General features: G+C 40.9%; 1 protein-coding gene across 6 annotated transcripts in view; it reads left to right on the top strand.

Moving 5' to 3' along the window:
- The window catches only part of igf2bp3 (insulin-like growth factor 2 mRNA binding protein 3), a 140,125-nt gene that overhangs the window by 78,543 nt on the left and 42,205 nt on the right, over positions 1–19,377 (top strand). For all 6 annotated transcript variants that reach the window (XM_043689713.1, XM_043689715.1, XM_043689712.1 and 3 more), the window contains 6 exons: positions 7,005–7,056; positions 7,158–7,221; positions 11,856–12,146; positions 17,940–18,074; positions 18,854–18,976; positions 19,069–19,204. In XM_043689713.1, the coding sequence (XP_043545648.1) occupies positions 7,005–7,056; positions 7,158–7,221; positions 11,856–12,146; positions 17,940–18,074; positions 18,854–18,976; positions 19,069–19,204 (801 nt within the window). The remainder of the gene's footprint in view (positions 1–7,004; positions 7,057–7,157; positions 7,222–11,855; positions 12,147–17,939; positions 18,075–18,853; positions 18,977–19,068; positions 19,205–19,377) is intronic.

The following is a 19,377-nucleotide window of genomic DNA, read 5'->3' as shown; positions in this document are numbered from 1 at the left end:
CTGATTCTGCAACAAGTGGCAAGTGAACCTTTTGGCGAAAACATATATTTGACCACCACGCAGTCCTTGGGGAGGCAAAGTCCTGGCTGCATATTTGAGAATCTCCATTGTGCCATACAACACGATCACTGTTAAATGGGGCAAATTTCAAACAAATCTAGCAACTCCAGGTTGGGCATCCATGAGGTGCTCTCGGCTATCGGCAATATACAGTGCTCCAAATAAGGCCAACTGAAGTCTTATACAGCTGCAACATGACTTGCCAGCTTTTATATTGAATGCCCTGACTGATGAAGGCAAACATGCTGTACACCACCTTTTGGCATCTTATCCACTTGTGTTGCCACTTTCAGGGAGCTGTGGAATGCACTCCAAGTTCCTTCTGTGTATAAATGCTTCTAAGGGTCCTGCAATTAGTTGTGCATTTTCCTCTTGCATTTGATCTCCCAAAAAATGCTTCACCTCATACTTGTTGAGGTCAAACTTCATCTGCCATTTCTCCACCCAATTTTCCAACTGATCAGTATCCTGTAAAGAGGACTTCTCATTGTTGATAGGACTGTTTCTGCCATTGTCATTGCCAAGTGGTCTTATTTCATTTCGTTGTCAAGTCTTCATAGCAATTTGATACAATAGTGGCTTGAGTCATTATTTAGTGAGTCATTATTAAGTCCCATGATACAAAAAATCAGGAAGTAATTGGGGTGCAGGATGAAGTGAGCAAGTGGAAGATGAAATTTATTGTAGAGAATTGTGAACTGACCTCCGTTTGGTAAGAAGAATGACAAGGTGCAATATAAAATAAAGGGTGAAATTTTATATCTGTGCTAGAGCAGAAAGACTGGGGTATTTGTGCACAAAAATCATTTGTGACTGCTCAGGTTTAGCAAGTGGTTAATAAATAACACACAATCCTTAGCTCTACAAACTAGGTATAGAGCAAAATCTGTATAAAACGTTTATTTAGACTCTGTGATCTGTATCGCACACATGAAGACGTTAGTTAGATTAGATTACTTAGTGTGGAAACAGGCCCTTTGGCCCAACAAGTCCACACCGAAGCGCGACCCATCCAGACCCATTCCTCCTACATTTACCCCATTCACCTAACACTACGGGCAATTTAGCATAGCCAATTCACCTAACCTGCACATTTTTGGACTGTGGGAGGAAACCGGAGCACCCGGAGGAAACCCACGCAGACACTGGGAGAATGTGCAAACTCCACACACAGTTGCCCGAGGTGGGAATTGAACCTGGGTCTCTGGCACTGTGAGGCAGCAGTGCTAACCACAGTGCCACCATGCCGCCCAAAAGGATGTAGATAAGGATCATACATATGGTTTGGGTTGAGGAATAAATGCATTTTGAGCTGTGTCTGGATTCCAAACAGATTCCACGTTCTGGAGTCCATCTGCAAGTTGATTTTGTATGCCACTTGCAACACTGAAGGAACACAGATTCCTGAAGAAGGGCTAATGCCCGAAACGTCGATTCTCCTGTTCCCTAGATGCTGCCTGACCTGCTGCGCTTTTCCAGCAACACATTTCCATCACTTGCAACACTATGCAGGACAATGTAAAGCAGCCATACAGGAAACATTCAAATCTCCGGTCATTTAAAGTTACATCTCCATAAAGGATAGCATTTGTTGATGTTAGGGAGGAGACTCCCTATAGTGGAGAAACCTGGAAGGTATGGTAGCATCTGTGGATAGAGAAATTTATGTTGAAGTTTCAAGTTTGTTATGACTCTTCAGAACCCATTCAATTCCAGAACTTTAGTTTCTCTGGCAGAAGTCTCCGCTTCCAGTTTTTATTTCAGATTTCCAGTATCTTCAATAGTTTGCTTTTGTGCAAGAGTGAGGGATTTCCATTACATGATTAGACTTGAGAAGCTGGTGCTGTTCTCCCTGGAGAATGGATAGTTGAGAGGAGAGGTGGTGAAAGTATTAGAAAAAGTATCGTTACATATATGTAGTCAGAGTAGATGGTAGGAAACTGTTACTAGTGGTAGAAGGTTCAAGAACTGGATAATAGATTTAAGGCCATCTATAAAAGAAGCCATAGTAATATATGGAGAAGCAGTTTTGTAGTGAATGGCTCAGATCGAAAATGCGTTGGTTGAGTGTGATGTCAGTGTCAATCTGTCATGGAATTCTGTCTCCAGAAAGTGCTTGGTTCCTTTTGAGCATCTAACTTGCCCCTCAGCCATTTCCAGCATCTGCATTTGAACCCAAATAAATCATCAGATGCTTTTACAATCAGGTGGTGATATGCAACAAAGAGAAAGTCAAAGAATGCTTCTAGAGTTCAAGGGACGAACAGCACAAATGTAAGATTGTGAACCTCATTGCCAAAAGGCGTAACAGGGCAGAACATAAGAAAATGGATTAAAGGCATTTTTGGCTTTCTGTTTCTGCTTCTCGTCTTCCCTTTTCACATTCACTTTGTGTCTCACATAACCGTTCTTCCATCTGTCTTTCACTCCATCCATCTAATTTCTGTAATTTCTTTTATATGTCCGGCCATGATTCAATTATAAACTGGACCTTTAAGAGTCCCTGTGCTATCTGATTGTCGGGATCCATTCCCGAATACTTCCTGGTGGCCTCCTCGAGCCATTTAAGAAATGCAAAAGGGGTTTCATCCTTCTCTTGTTGTACTTCAAAGGCCTTAACAAAGTTTTGTGATCTAGGTGCCACCTCTTTAATTCCTAATATTACCATTTCTCATAGTCCCGCATTGACTCCCTATATCTTCTGTCATTATTTTCCCAATGAGGGTCAACATTTGGGAATTTCAGTTCTGCTGGGGCCCCTTCTTCCCCAACTGGGTGCTTCTTTTCCCATTCCTATAAAGCCGCTCTCCTAATCATACCTCATTCTTCCCCTGAAAATAACGTTCCTAAAATTGCCATCAGTTCTCCCCAGGTATATAAATTAGGCCCTAGGAATTGTTCTAATTGTTTGGCTAGTCCAACCGGATCCTCTATTAAACTTTTCATTTCCTTTTTTAAAGACCCTAACTTCACTGCTAGTTAAGGGAGCGTTTACATATCTGATTGTACCTTCCCCAATCGGAACCTCTCGTAAGGGACATAATTTTATATTTTCCATTATCTCTGCCCCTCCTTTACGTGTGGTGGCTCGAGTGATTCTGGGCCCCCTAGGTTCTGCATCTTTTAGTTCAGAGTCCACTCCCCTTTCTGTGTCTGGACTCTGTTCTACTTCGGGAGCTGTAGGCTCGTTCCGGGGAGTAGTATATGGGGGCAGCAAACACGTTAAGGGATCCCATTGTGGCTTCCCTTTTTTATTCTTTTTTTTTCCCCTGATTCCTCCGTATTCATGGGACATAAGTTTACTCCCGCGCTTCCTATCCAACAAGCCGCACATTCTGACTTTTCTTGACTGTATGTTTCTTTCTGCTTGATGTATATATTTAGATCTTGGCACAGCCAATCTTCTTCGGACCCATATTTGGGCCAAAAGAAAATACCAGGCGCCTTAATACTTTCTCTAGTCCGAACCAAACAACAATAGTTTATCATTTTAGCCTTATCTTTCTCCCGCATCCGGGAGTTGTGTTCCCAATTACCCAACATTTTCCCCAAAGGACTGTCGGGTGAAATATATTCCCCTTTACCTTTATTTACAGATTTCAAAGTTTGTGCGAAGATTTGTAGCTCGGGTGCTCGTGGTTCTGTTTGCCAAGCTGGAAGTTTTTGTTGCAAAGGTTTTGTCCCCTGGCTAGACGACATCATCAGTGCTTGGGAGCCTCCTGCGAAGCGCTTCTTTGATGTTTCCTCCGGTGTTTATAGTGGTCTGTCCCCTATACACTACTATCATAGGGCAAGCCAGACAGAGAACAGCCAGGGAATTCCTAGAGGCATGGCATTCATCCACAAACTCCATCAACAAACACATCGACCTGGACCCAATATACCAACCACTACAGCGGACAGCTGAAACTGACAACCGGAAGCGGCAGGGACAGACCACTATAAACACCGGAGGAAACATCAAAGAAGCGCTTCGCAGGAGGCTCCCAAGCACTGATGATGTCGCCTAGCCAGGGGACAAAACCTTTGCAATAAAAACTTCCAGCTCGGCGAACAGAACCACAGTTATTTACAGATCGATCATTACACGGGCAACTCCCCTATGCCTCCCATTGTTGCTAATTTAATTAATCTTATCGAGGTCTGGTGTCGCCTTCTTCCACACCCCCTTCAGGGTCCTGACGAGACACCTTACTCATCCGATTAATCTGACCAATTATATGCCTTTTTTTTTTTGAGACTTCAACTTATCTCCATAAATCACTTTTATGTAAGGATAAAAGAGATTAGTTAGAAACTGATAGTAAGGCAGTCATGACCTGTAAAAAGAACAGGAGTTAACATATTATTTCATAGTCTGTAAAATCCTTAACCTTAAAATAAATCATGTTAAAATTTTCATAGTAGAAATCAGATTCAAAACAGTCCTGGATCTCAAGCTCCAGGGAACAAAGCACAAACATTCAATCACCAACAAATAAATGTGCATTCAAACCAAATCACAAAGGGTTAAACTTTCTACTTGCTGTATAGTTCTCGCTCTCTCGCTCCCTCACTCCCTCACTCCCCTCTAGCTTATGAATATTTGTCTGGATGTCTGGCCATAAATTATTTACGAAGTGCACCCTCAGTAGCCCTTCAGCTACTAGCCCTTCTGACACTTCCTGTTTTCCATTCACATATGCTTAATTTTATATATCGCCAATTCCCCGTACTTTCGTACGTCCCGACCACCAAGGCAATACTTAAAGGTCTCTCTTAACTTGGTCTGTGCACAGTTACCTGGTCATTTCGGTGCGCCCCGTCCCACGGCAATTCCTGCAGCAAATACCGCTGCCCCCGGTCGCCCGGATATAACCTTTTTAAGACCTTTCCCTACCCGGGTCTTGTGCACGAGAGTTGCCTGACCGAACCCGCTGCGTCTGCCCGCCTTGTTTCCAGGGTGTCCCAGTCCGGATCGTACTCGCCTAAACCGTGAACTACAAGGGAGTTGAAGATCACCGAAATCGCGAGGTACACCTCCTCCATCGTCCCAAGAGTGTCGAGCGGTCGGAGTTTTGGATCCCGGAACGAGGCCCCCAATTGTGAGAAACAGAACTCACTCACAAATCAATCGGCCTGAGACAAAGCCTTGGAAACAATTTATTACAGCCTTGCAAGTACCAGACGCTTCTGCAATCAAGCAGAAATGCGTGCGTAACAAAACATGTAAACTTCGAGAGTTGCCTGACCGAACCCGCTGCGTCTGCCCGCCTTGTTTCCAGGGTGTCCCAGTCCGGATCGTACTCGCCTAAACCGTGAACGACAAGGGAGTCGAAGATCACCGAAATCGCGAGGTACACCTCCTCCATCGTCCCAAGAGTGTTGAGCGGTCGGAGTTTTGGATCCCGGAACGAGGCCCCCAATTGTGAGAAACAGAACTCACTCACAAATCAATCAGCCTGAGACAAAGCCTTGGAAACAATTTATTACAGCCTTGCAAGTACCAGACGCTTCTGCAATCAAGCAGAAATGCGTGCGTATCAAAACATGTAAACTTTCTTTGTTCAGTTTGCAAGTTGTTGAATCACGCCTCCCTTTTCTCATTGGTCTAATCTCATCCTATCAAAGCCGGTTACCTCACTTGTTTTTTTTTCTCTCTAGTTATTTTCTTATCTGGCCATCCTGTTGTCCTTGTATGTCTGCATTCTTTGTTCCTTGGAGAAAGTGAGGACTGCAGATGCTGGAGATCAGAGCTGAAAATGTGTTGCTGGAAAAGCGCAGCAGGTCAAGCAGCTCCAAGGAACAGGAAAATCGACGTTTCGGGCATGAAGAAGGGCTCATGCCCAAAACGTCGATTCTTTGTTCCTTGTTTGTTACAGCTTGCTCTTTTATCCAGTTTCTGTTATCATACTATAAGCTTTATTGTGAAATGTCCCTGCTGCTTCTTTTATGGTCAGCTCAAACCTTCATAGTTATTTCCTAGCTTAAAAAGCTATTTTTTTTTTAAAAGACCCCCTATATTCATAAAAGTCTGCTACATGCTGCAAGAATTCCGCGACCGTTTGTATAATGTCCCACCCCCTACCTGCAGAAATTACATTTCTAACCTCCCACAAAGTTTGCATCAGCCATGTTACAATTGCAACTGATTATCTTTACTTTGACGATATTAGCATACTCTGGGCTGTACTTGCTAAACAATTGTGGAATCGCATCCAACAATTGGTGTTTTATTGACTATTTTGTAAGCATACAGTTTGTAATTTGCCTCTTATGAGCATCCAAAGGAACATCAAGTTTTATTCAATTAGCCAGTCGATGGGCTATATATCAGATTTCAATCCTGCACTGAAGCTCAAATTACGTTCCTCGGTTTTGTGATGCACAGAAAATAATTCCAGGCTGTTAGCATCCTATTGGTGGAAAAACTCAATAGATTGCCATAGGACAGTGACTTATTTCCACTGGTGAGAAGTGACATTCATTCATATACAGGGATCCATTTTGTGCAAACAAGTGTGCCATCCTGTGCCTCCTCTTCAATTATCTTGAAGTGGAAGGAGCCTATTACATGTGTTAGCAATATACATTTATACATTGATTAGCTGTAACAATGCCATGGAGAAAGCAGAGTTGATGCACCAATCAGCTCCCTTTTCTTCAGTGCTATGAACTGTAGTGAGCATTTGAAATTTGACATCCCTGTCCTGATGAATGCAGGACAAAGCTATGGCGACATCGCTTTTCAGCAATATTTAAAGCATTTTCTCTTTTGCTAAGAAAATTACAAAGACTGTCTGTCTGTCACAAGTTCCGTAATCTAGTTTGTCCTTTGCAATGGATTTGCTAAATTTAAGTAAGACTGCCGCATTTGTGTTTCATGAAGGATACTTCAATTTTGAATTCAGTTGAAGAAAACAGCTGAGTATATTCACCTCCCCTGTCGTTTTTTTTTGTTCTAGGTGTTGGATAGTTTGTTAGCTCAATATGGTTCAGTCGAGAACTGCGAACAAGGTATGCAACTGGAAAAATATTTTTGCTGTTTATAGATCGATATTTACCGGTCAACTGTTCCAATTTTACAAAAAAAGTCACTTATGCTTTTTGTTCTGTAGTAAACACCGAAACAGAGACAGCAGTAGTAAATGTGACATACTCTACCAAGGAACATGCGAGGCAGTGAGTATTTAATCAACCTTTTTTTTTCATGATTATTTTAATTGTGGAAATATTAGTGCCAAGAGTTTTGTGACCATCTTGGTGCACCACTTAAGGACTCACTCTAACAAATACTTTTTTCCTCAAGATTAATGAGAGTTTTTCCTTCCCATCTCTCCATTTTTCAATATCGTGGTTATAAATGTTCAGTACTTCAGTATTACTGACCAAAGTTGCATGCATTTGAAGTTTTGTTTACATTTTATTCGCTTGGGGGAGCGGTGAAAATGGGTGTCACTGGCTCAGCTAGCATTTATTGCCCTTTTTTTTTTTGTTTTCCTCGAGAAGGTTGATGGTGAGCTGCCGCCTTGTATCACTGCAGTTTACGTGCTGTAGGCAGACACTGAAGGAATGGTGATGTATTTCCACGCCTGGATTGTGAGTGACTTGGATATTTCCACCTTGTACTCATCAGGACAGAATCGCAAGAACATCACATCTCTTCATATTACATGAGAAAATGATGCTGATTTTGGTTGGCAAGTTGACTATGATAGAGGTGTTGGCACTGAGATCGCACTGGGGAATGGTTCACGACTATATACTTTTCAGAATTAGAATCCCTACAGTGTGCAAACAGGTCCTTGAGCCCAACAAGTCCATACCAACCCTCCAAAGAGTAACCCACCCAGACCCATTTCCCTACCCTATATTTAACACTGACTAATGCACCTAACTTACACATCCCTATGGGCAATTTAATACGGCCAGATCAGCTAACCTGCACATCCTTGGACTGTGGGAGGAAACTGGAGCACCTGGAGAAAACCCACGCAGACACAGGGAGAATGTGCAAACTCCACGCACAGTCGCCCGAGGCTGGAATTGAGCCCAGGTCCCTGGCGCTATGAAGCAACAATGCTAACCACTGAGCCACCATGCTGCCCCCTGAAGTTGTTTAATTTCAAACCAGGCAACTCAACTGTAGCCACAGCAAGGCCATAAGGGAGTTTTTCAGCAGTACTCCAAATTTTGTTGGCATTTTGGGTTGTGCAATGCAAAAGTAAAATACTTTCAGATACTGGAAATCAGAACTAGTCAGAATATTATGTGGAAACTCTGGTCAGGTGACCATTGTAGCAGGGGAACCATTTTTTTTTCAGGTTGGTGACATTTTATCAACATTGAAAGAAGTTAGAAATGCAGCAGTTCTTTAAACCGGTAATAAGAAGAAAATAAGAGCCTGTGACATGGTGGAAGCAATAAAAGGAATGATAGAGCAGGGCAAATAATGGCAGTAACAGACCAGCAAAGAAACAAAATTTCCTCTAGAAGACCGATAAACTACAACACCAGAGCTACTGCAAGCATATGCTGTCTCAACAAAATTTGAGCAGTGGTAAAGATCAGGTGGTGGGGCATTAATTGGTTAGTGTGTACACACGTGCTCCCATATTCTGTAGCAGGTAGTTTTTTAACATGATGGTTGCATTCCTATGCAACCCCGCAATATAGAAAAATCACTGCTTTAGTAACAGTGCTTAAAGTGTTGGTGATGTAATCACATTACAGTCAGCGCACGTTTTGAAACTTCGTGCTTTAGAAGCAGTATCCCAAATTTGTGAATCGCCTTACAGCAAATTTGTGTTAGTGAAATGCTTGTTATAGCAGAGTGACCTGTACTTGTCTTCTGACTGCACATGTTTTACTGCAGTGGAAGTCCACTTTAACAAAGTTCAACATACCACAAAGTCACTTGTAGCATGGAAATGTTCCAAAAAGAGGCAAGGTCTTTGTTTTGCTAGTTAAAAATAGAAGAATTTGATTTCTTAATCCAACTATAACGTGGCATTACTTTTCAGACACTAATATTGAAGTGAAAATGAATTTGCTTTGTACTTTAACATCTCTTCTAGAGTTTTTCTTCCTCATTTTAAGATCCCTTTTACCACCTTCACCTAAAAGCACTTCTGCCAGATGACTAATTCTTCTGTTCCAACCAGCATCATTGTGACAAATTCATACATACACCTGATACTACAAAAGTATTACAGCTTACAACTTGGATTTGATATTGTGTTGCTAAGGATCACCGGTTTAAAGACATTTCTTAAAAGTTGCAATGTCTGCCTCACATTTTGCAAAGATGTATTCAAGGTATTCCTTCAAGTGAAGTCAGTCTGCAATTTGCTGCTTGCATGTTTCTGGGTCAGGCCTAGAAGGATGCAGTCGTTAGTTGTTTTTAATGTGAGCCTTGCTGATGTTTATTGCTTAGCTGTCTTTGTCAAGCTGATGGTAAGTGCCACTAGACTGTTGCAGGCCGTTTTGTGTAGTTACATTGATAGTAATGTTAGCAATTTTGTCTAGAATAATGAGCTTGTGTATGGCTAGTTAATCTGTCTCTTACAAGACAAAGACTGGATATTAAATTTACATAAAGGCCATTCCGCTAAAATGCGGCAGTTGCGTTCCTTTGTGACCTCACTCTATAGAAAATCATGCTATGGAAAACTGCTACAGAAACTCTCAATATGGCAGATCGGTATAGGAAATTGTTGTACCTGTTCAGAAAGTTGACGTTATCGAAACAACATACACAATTCATCAATTGTATTTGCTCTGACAAAACGTGCGTTATACCAGAACAACCGATGTTAGTGGATTATCCTTTCCAAAACTCCACTAACTGTTTGCTGTACTAATTGAAAGTCCATCAGGAAATGAAGATGTTCCCTACATTCTCCTTAAACTTCCAAGTGAAAAAAAACTTTTAACTAAATTCTATTTATTGTGCGTCCTGTGTGTATAAAATATAAACAGGCAGTTAACTATCAAAAACAAAATTCTGAACATAACGAGAAGGCGAAGGCTGAGGAATGGCTTAATTAAAAAGTCAGATTGGAGGTGTTCTTATTGACTCAGTGATGGTGTCCCTACTTCTGAGTCAAGGGCCCGAGTTTAAAGTACCACCTGCTCCAGTGTGTTTAATAATGCCTTGAACAAGTTGTTTAGAAAATATTTAGAAACCAGCTTGGAAAGAAACGTGATTGTTTTTGCAGTGCAGGATTTTTTTTTTCCCTCAACGCGTGAGCAACATTGAATTATGAGACTTCAACTACGTTTGTTTTTTCTGGTTTCTAACAATCTGCTCTAGGTAAATAGTTCATGATGGTAAGTTATACTTACCAATTGGATTGGGGAAAAAATGGTTTGGGACCTTTATTGGATTGGAGAGAGTGGGGTGGGGAATAAAGACCAGGATAGTTTGTTTTACTTTTGTGATTCCGATTCAAAATTTGACTCTGCGCTTTCTGTATAAGTGAAGGGATACTGTATTCTCTCTCTCAATTGGTAGAACAGAACATAATCAATACTAAGAGACTGAGTCAAAACTTTTTGGTCTAAATTCATCAGGGCTAGGACATAAACTAAACTTTGGAACAGCACCAATAGATGTGAGAAATAGGTGCTGAGTGGTTGGAATGAAGTTGTAGCTGAATCTGTTAATCAGTTAGCTAATCTCCGATCAGGCAGGTAGGCTGATTTTGGTCAGGACGTTGCCACTGGGAATTCCGGGGTAGGCAGTCGTCTTAAACATTTCTCAATGAAAAAGGCACAATATATGCATAAACTCTCTCTCCCTACAAAGCTTTCGGTCCCATGTATATTATGTACCTATACACACAGAGACACGCACACCAAAGTAAGACCAAGTGATGTCTTGAGATGCTCAGGATGTAGGATAGACATCCCAAAACATTGGAAAGCTCACCATTGTTAATAATAAGAGGTGGACCTGAAGGTAAAGTGTGTGTGGAAACACCAAGATGGCTGGAACAACGTTAGAAGTGGCAGGCTGAAATAATTGCCAAAACTGCAGGTCACCTTCTATACGAATTTTGATCCAGTAGAGTATCCCCACTCCTGGTACAAAACATAGGAAGGATGTATTGGCTTCGGGGTGAGGGCGAACTGCCTAAATTTAATTGTGCATAGACTCTATGGCTTAAGCTATGAAAAGAGGTTAAAGAAACAAGGGTTGTATAACTTGGAATTCAGAAAGTTGGGGTGAGACCATGGAATCTCTCAAGGTATGAGGGGGAGCATTTTAAGTAGATTTGGAGAAGCTTATATCCTCTTTTAAGGGAGTGTTGGAATAATGGGTATAAACCGTGAAAACATGTGACTTTAAGTTCAGGAGTGAAATTAGTCTTTTATGCACCAAGTTTATTACCATTTGCAGACTTTTAGATGTTTGAAATGTAAAGAAATATATCATTTTTGAATTTAGGTTGGGGAAATGGGGTAAAAGTGTGTATTTAGTGTTATGTTGCAGATCAGCCATAACTTCGTTGAAGGGTAGAACAGGCTTTTGAGGCGAAATGATCAACTCCTGTGACCATGTTATAATAACAAAAATTGCATTATGATATTGGCAAGCTTTAGTTTTGATAAATGGTCACTGATCTGAATTCTTCCAAATATCAATGATCTTGTTCAGTGTTTTCTGATTTCCAGCATAAGTGTTTTGAGTTGGAGGTTGTTTTTTTGGATTATATTGCAATTTTCTTAATCTTAATAAACCCTTGTTTATTAATGGAAAGCAAAGTGCATGTACATCTAGTGATGAGTATAAATGTTGTTTTCTTTAATAGGGCAATTGAAAAACTTAACGGTTACATGTTAGAGAATTGTTCACTAAAAGTAACCTACATCCCTGATGAGATGGCTGGTCAACAGAGTTCACAGCAACCTACTTCACAAACACGGCGTGGTTTTGGTCAACGAGGTCTACCTCGGCAAGGGTCTCCTAATGGTACAGTTAGACCAAAACAGCAACAGTCTGATGTTCCTTTGCGAATCATGGTTCCTACTCAGTTTGTAGGTGCTATCATTGGGAAGGAGGGAGCAACAATCCGGAATATCACAAAACAAACACAGTCAAAGTAGGTATAACATTTGCAAATTTTAATGCGAAGAGCATAATCACTTGGTTTCATTATTAAGATTGTATGCTTTATTCTGAGCTGGCTTGGGTAAGCGGGCAAATTATCAAAGCAGCTGTTAAATTCAATGAGCTGTGATTACTTTAAGTACAAATTACAAGTTGGATGCAAGTGCCAAATTTGTACATTACCTTGATTCCCTCAAACTTGAGGGAGTAAAAAGGTTGACAAGAAAGGAATTTGATGCCTTGATGCTTATGATTCCTTAGAGAGCAATATACTTTGTATATAGATCATAGACCAGTACAGTGCTGGAATAGGCCCTTTGGCCCATGACGTTATGCCAAATTAAATTAATCACTTCTGCCTGCCCTTGGTCCATAACCCTCCATACCTTGCACATCTAAGTGCTTATCCAAAAGTCTCTTAAATGCCCCTATTGTTTTATCCTCCCCCCACCCCCGAGCAGCGCATTACAGACTTCTACCACTCTCTGCGGGGGGAAAAAAGTTGTCACCTCACTTTTCTTTTTGAACTCTCTCTCTTCCCCCACCCCCATCTTTTAAATGTGTGCCCCCAAGTTTTAAACATTTCAATTCTAGTGGAGGGGTAAAGACTCTGACTGTCAATCGTATCTATGCATCTCATAATTTTATAGACTTCTATCCGGTCTCCCCTCAGCCTCCAGTGCTCCAGAGAAAACAACCCAAGGTTTTTCTAGCCTATCCTTATAGCTCATACCCTTTAATCCAGGCAGCATCCTCGTAAACCTCTTCTGCACCCTCCCCAAACTCCATATGCTTCCTGTAATGTGGAGACCAAAATTGAACAGAATACTCGTGTGGTGGAAACAAAGTCTTTTTAATTCAAACTTTCAGTTAATAACAAAGGGTGACGATTTCATATTTTAAACATTAACCATAACAGTTCATCAAAAGCTCTATTAACTGAACAGGTTCTATAGGCAGGTTCCACCTTAAGCCACCAAATGAAAAACCCCTCCTTATTCTTGGTCCAACTGGAAAAAAGTCTAGTTTTTAGGTAAACTTTAAATAGTCCTTCATGAACTTATTCAATTTTCCCAGAATCAATCCAAAATGATTAGCTTCCAACTATTTATTCCAGTTATTTTTTCTATCTGTCAACTAGCAATCTTCGAACTGTCTTCTACAATGAAGTATTTTTTTTTGGAGGTATTCCCTCTACCCCAAACTAGGTGATTCCTCTCATCTGGGTTTTACTCTAAGAGTTTGGTCTTTTGAATCCAATCATATCCAGTTGCACTATATTGTATCATCGATAGTCACCGGTGAAGTGCGGAAGACTGGAGGTTGGTTAATGTGGTGCCACTTTTTTTTTAAAAAAAAAACTGGTGGTAAGGAAAAGCCAGGGAATTATAGATTGATGAGCCTGACATCAGCGGTGGACAGGTTGCTCAAGGGAATCCTGAGAGACAGGATTTACATGTATTTGGAATGGCAAGGACTGATTAGGGATAGATTAGAGTGGTGCTGGAAAAGCGCAGCAGATCAGGCAGCATCCGAAGAGCAGGAAAAAATCAACGTTTCGGGCAAAAACTCTTCAGGAAAGTTTTAGGAATAGTCAACATGGCTTTGTGCGTGGGAAATCATGTCTCACAAACTTAATTGAGTTTTTTTGAAGAAGTGTCAAATAGGATTGATGAGGGCAGTATGGTAGACGTGATCTAAATGGACTTTAATAAGGCATTCAACAAATTTCCTTGTGGAAGACTGGTTAGCAAGGTTGGATCTTGTGGAATACAAGGAGAACTAACTATTTGGATACAGAACTGGCTCAAAGGTAGAAGACTGAGGGTTGCTTTTGAGATTGGAGGCCTGTGACCAGTGGTGTGCCACAAGGATCAGTGCTAGGTCCACTTCTTTTCATCACTAATATAAATGATTTGGATGTGAACGTAGGTTGTATAGTCATAAGTTTGCAGATTATCCCAAAATTGGAGGTGTAGTGGATAGTGAAAAAGGTTACCTCAGAGTATAACGGGATCTTGATCAGATGGGCCAATGGGCTGAGGAGTGGCAGGTGGAGATTATTTTAGATAAATGTGAGGTACTGCATTTTGGAAAGGCAAACCAGGGCAGGACTTGTACACTTTATGGTCAAGTCCTGTGGCATGTTGCTGAACAAAGAAACTTTGAAGTACAGGCTCATAGCTACTTGGAAGTGAACCGTAGATTTGGTAGTGAAGAAGGCATTTGATATGCCTTCCTTTATTGATCAGAGTATTGAGTACAGGAGTTGGGAGGTCATGCTGCAGCTGAAAGACATTGGCCAAGCCACTTTTGGAATATTGTATGAAATTCTGGTCTTCCTCCTATCAGAAAGATGTTGTGAACCTAGAAAGGGTTCAGAAAAGATTTACAAGGATGTTGCCAGGATTGGAAGGTTTCGGCTATAGGAAGAGGCTGAACAGGCTGGGGCTGTTTTTCCCTGGAGCGTCGGAGACTGAGGGGTGACCTTATTGAAGTTTGCAAAATCATGAGGGGCATGGATAGGGTAAATAGACAATGTATTTCCCTGGTGTGGGGGAGTCCAGAACTAGAGGGCATAGGTTTAGGGTGAGGGGAAAAAATTTTGAGAGCTAAGGGGCAAGGGTGGGGTGCATATGGAATGAGCTGCCAGAGGAGGTGGTGGGGAGGCTGGTAGAATTACAACATTTAAAAGACAACTGGATGGGTATATGAGTAGGAAGGGTGTGGAGGGATAGAGGCTAAATGCTGGCAAATGGGAGTGGATTAGGATAGGATATTTGGTCAGCGTGGATGAGTTGGACCGAAGATATCTGGATAGGTATATGAATAGGAAGGGTTTGGAGAGATATGGGCCGGGTGCTGGCAGGTGGGACTAGATTGGGTTAAAATATCTGGTCGGCATTGACAAGTTGGAAAGAAGGGTCCGTTTCTGTGCTGTACATCTCTTATGACTCTGACTGTAAATGAGATTAGATTAAATTAGATTCCCTACAGTGTGGAAACAAGCCCTTCGGCCCAACCAGTCCACACTGACCCATTTCCCTCTGACTAATGCACCTAACACTATAGGCAATTTAGCATGGCCAATTCACCTGTCCTGCACATCTTTGGATTGTGGGAGGAAACCAGAGCACCCGGAGGAAACCCACGCAGACACTGGGAGAAAGTACAAACTCCACACATGGTCGCCCGAGGTTGGAATCGAACCTGGGACCCAGGTGCTGTGAGGCAGCAGTGCTAACCACTGAGCCACCGTATTTGCTATTTTCAAAAACTGAACTCTAAGGTGGTTGATTAGGTTGGTTTGAAATGCAGATTCATGCCCATTGACTTAGATTCAGTTCCCAGATAAAATCACGTTACCACAAAGGACTCTCCTCCAGAGCCTCACCCATCACCTGAGAAATGGTGAAACTTGAGTTAAATAACCCCCAGTGTTTGCGTTCTATTGAGAGAGCAGCCCTGGGGTCTGGAAGGATTATGGGAATTTTATCTCTGTAAGAAGCACAACTATGCAACCTGTCATACTCAACACTATTTCTGCAACAACTTCCACTGTTAATGATGCATGGGCTGCTATAATGATCTCCAATCAGAAACGCCTTTCACATTCATCCCATAAAACAACCTAAACCTCCCTTTCACATCCAGCAATAATAACAGGCAGACTTGAGTAGCTAACAGTCTCTCTTTCTTTTACCTCCAACTTAAAAATTTCTTGAAACCTTTAAAAATTATCACCTTTCTAGTTGCATAAAAACATTGTGATATAAGCATGAACAAGAATTTCAACAGCTGACCATATGCGGGAGTTTTATTTATTTGCTTGAGGTGGGAGCATCACTGACTGGGCCAGCATGTATTGCTCATCCCTAGTTGTCCTCAAGATGGCAATGGTGAGCTGCTGTCTTGAACACTTGCAATCCATTTGGTAGTCACTCATTAGGATGTGAGTTCAGGATTTTGATTCAGTGACATTGGTGGAACAGCAATATAGTTCCAAGGCAGGATGATTTGTTTGCAGGGGACCTTTCTGGTAATGGTGCTCCCATGTTCTGCTTCCCTTATCCTTGTAGGTGACAGTGGTCATGAGTCTGAAGGCGAAACCAAACTTCAGGGCCACCTATTCACCTTTGTGAAGAGATATTTAAGCAAACAAAAAGTTGTATTACAAAAGCAATCTTTCAATTCCCACATAAGTTCGATCTTGATATTTGAGTGTTTGTTTTTAATCTGTAACATTGATCTGCAATAAGATTGAGAAAGGCTTATTATATGACCATGTCAGAATCTACACCAGACATTTTTTGTCTGGATTGAAATAAGTGTCTCTTCTCCTCTTCCTGCCTCCCATGCAAAGTCCTTGAATTAACAAAAGATATAATTACTCATACTTTAGTTATTTATGGACAACAAAATGTTGTTAATGCAACATATTTAAATAGTTTACTTAAATTTTGAATTGTTAATGCCTGACCTGCTGTGCTTTTGCAGCATCTGCAGTACTCACTTTCACCTGGTTGATTTTCTGTGGCAGACTCTTTCAGATGTTTTGCTTTGTCTATTTAGCAGATGTCTGTCTCTGCCCCTCTTCAGAATATCCAGTCGATATAGGTGGATTGGCACTCTCCTCATTTCTTTATCTTAGTACTGATTTGTAACTTTTTTTTAAACTGGCAAATTTGATCCCAACACCTGTTTTGGAAATATGAAACGCAGCTGAAATCAACACTTTGTCAACCATTGTGCAGAACAGAGAAAATTGTACCATACCCTGTCAGTGTACTATTGTTATGGCTTTTGACCGTGGGGTGTCAGATCCTGGGTCTGGCATTGGGGAAGAGGAGTGGAATAATGTGGTGGAAGTCGTCTGGTATGTTGTGCAGGTTCTTTTTAGGAATCTTGGGAGGTCCCAGTCAACAAGGCAAGAAAACTAGGTTTTCAATTGTGTCTAATGCTTTTACTGGATAGTTATTAACTTAGAATCTTCCAAATTCTCTGACACTAAGCTGCTTTCTTCAGAAGGGGAATTACCCATTGGAATCATCAGTTGCACAGACAATTCCCCTGAAATGTGCACTTTACTCAAACAAAGCAGAACAAAGAGTAATGAGTACTTTTTACTTCCTGCTTTGTTGTCTAAAAACAGAACGGAGATAATTTTAGTGTGATGCACTTGGTTCTCCAGTCACTAGAGCAAAACAAAAGGACTTTTCCAATAGTTGGTCAATAAATTATCTACCACTTGTCTTAATTTAGATGCTTATTTTTATTTTCCTTCTGGTTAAGTGATGCAGAATATTCTGCTGTCCTTTTTAAAGCTGTGGATTTCAACATTTTCAGGTTGAGCCCAACCCGATTGTGTTGGAGAAATTTCAAGCCTTGTTCTCCAAATCACCTATTCTACAGTACCCAGCAATGAAGGCCATTATCCAGGCTGGGGAATCGGCATAGATCCTTCAAAAGGGGGAAGACACTATTTCTTGGATTTTTTTTAAATAGAGTTTATGTCCACGAATAGGAAGGGTTTGGAGGGATATGGGCCGGGTGCTGGTAGGTGGGACTAGGTTGGGTTGGGATATCTGGTCTCCATGGACGGGTTAGACCGAAGGGTCTGTTGTCCATGCTGTACATCTCTATGACCCTCTAGAAATGTATTTTGCTACTTAGGATTGAATATTCACTTTATGTTGCTCATACCTAATATTCACCTCCTTTTATAAACAGTTACTAGATACTACTTATTCTTAAATAACATAGACGTGGCGCCTTTTGTGTTTAGGATTGATATTCATCGCAAAGATAATGCAGGTGCTGCTGAGAAACCAATAAGTATTCATTCAACACCAGAGGGGTGTTCGGCTGCTTGCAAGATGATTATGGAAATCATGCAGAAAGAAGCTCAGGATACAAAGTTGTACGTACATCAAATACCATTTTTAATTAACATTGAGCAATTTTCGTTTGTACCTGCTAAATGGACAGGGGTTTTTAACATTGCCAGGGCATCCTGCCTTTGTTTCAAAAATGGTATCTTTTGAAGCAATTGGCACATTGGGAACTGCAGCATTCTGCAGTCCATTTGGTGACTGTCACAGTCGGGTATTAAAAATTTACAGCTCTTCCCTAAATTGAGTGTTGTCTGCATATCAGAATGATGCCGCCGCGTGCCCCCCCCACCCCCCACCAAGCCAAATTCAACCCCACTTTAAATCTAAACTGTGAACTTCCACTTTTCTAAGTACAAATATTTCCAGAATCTATGCAAGTTATTTGCGGTTCGGTTTTTGTTGTTTAAATCATTTCTATCCCAGATCCTTTGATTTGGCCTTCTGTATTAAAGCCATAAATAAATTATCAGTTACCTTTCTCTTCACCCAAAGCTTCCACTCCAGAGTCTTTATGGTAACCCTGTACTGTAAAGCCAATTATGGCAAATTTTTTAGCTGAGACAGCTAAGTCTCCTGGCAGCCAGGGACCTTCTGGGTAAATGCAGCATTCTTTACACTGTTGTACAGACCCAATGAGCCCCAAAGACAGCAGTAATAATTTGTGTGTCAATAGCTATCATGTGGCATTGCCCTGAAGATTAAGAATGAATGCTGGATGCTTTTGTTCATAATTATGCCAGTTAAGCAAATTGCCATTTGTAAAAGTTGAAAGCTGGGACTAAATCTCATATTTACCTAATTGCAGCACAGAAGAAATACCTTTAAAAATTCTAGCACATAACAACTTTGTTGGACGACTCATTGGGAAAGAAGGAAGAAACCTGAAAAAAATTGAACAAGATACTGACACTAAAATCACAATTTCTCCGTAAGTTTTGGAACTCTGGATTTCAGTTTTCTATGCATTGCCTTGATGATGATCCTTCAACAAAATATAAAATGCTTATGTTGGTTCTGCAGGTTGCAAGACTTGACTCTTTATAATCCAGAAAGAACCATTACAATAAAAAGCAGTATTGAAGCATCTTCCAAAGCTGAAGAAGAAATTATGAAGAAAATTAGAGAATCTTATGATAATGATATGGCTGCTATGAATGTAAGTAATCCAGCAATTGTTTAGTATAAATGTAATGCTCTTATTCCAGATTAGTTGTTATCATTTTGGACATTTTGATGATTCTCTTTTGGGTAATTTCTATAAGTGTCCTTTGTTCCAAAATCTGCCTTTTTCTTAGGTTTATGCTAAGTTTTATGTGGTGTGAGGATTAG

This window comes from Chiloscyllium plagiosum, chromosome 5, assembly GCF_004010195.1.
Source record: "Chiloscyllium plagiosum isolate BGI_BamShark_2017 chromosome 5, ASM401019v2, whole genome shotgun sequence".
In the NCBI taxonomy this organism is placed as follows: domain Eukaryota; kingdom Metazoa; phylum Chordata; class Chondrichthyes; order Orectolobiformes; family Hemiscylliidae; genus Chiloscyllium; species Chiloscyllium plagiosum.
This window is presented reverse-complemented; position numbering and strand designations above follow the sequence as displayed.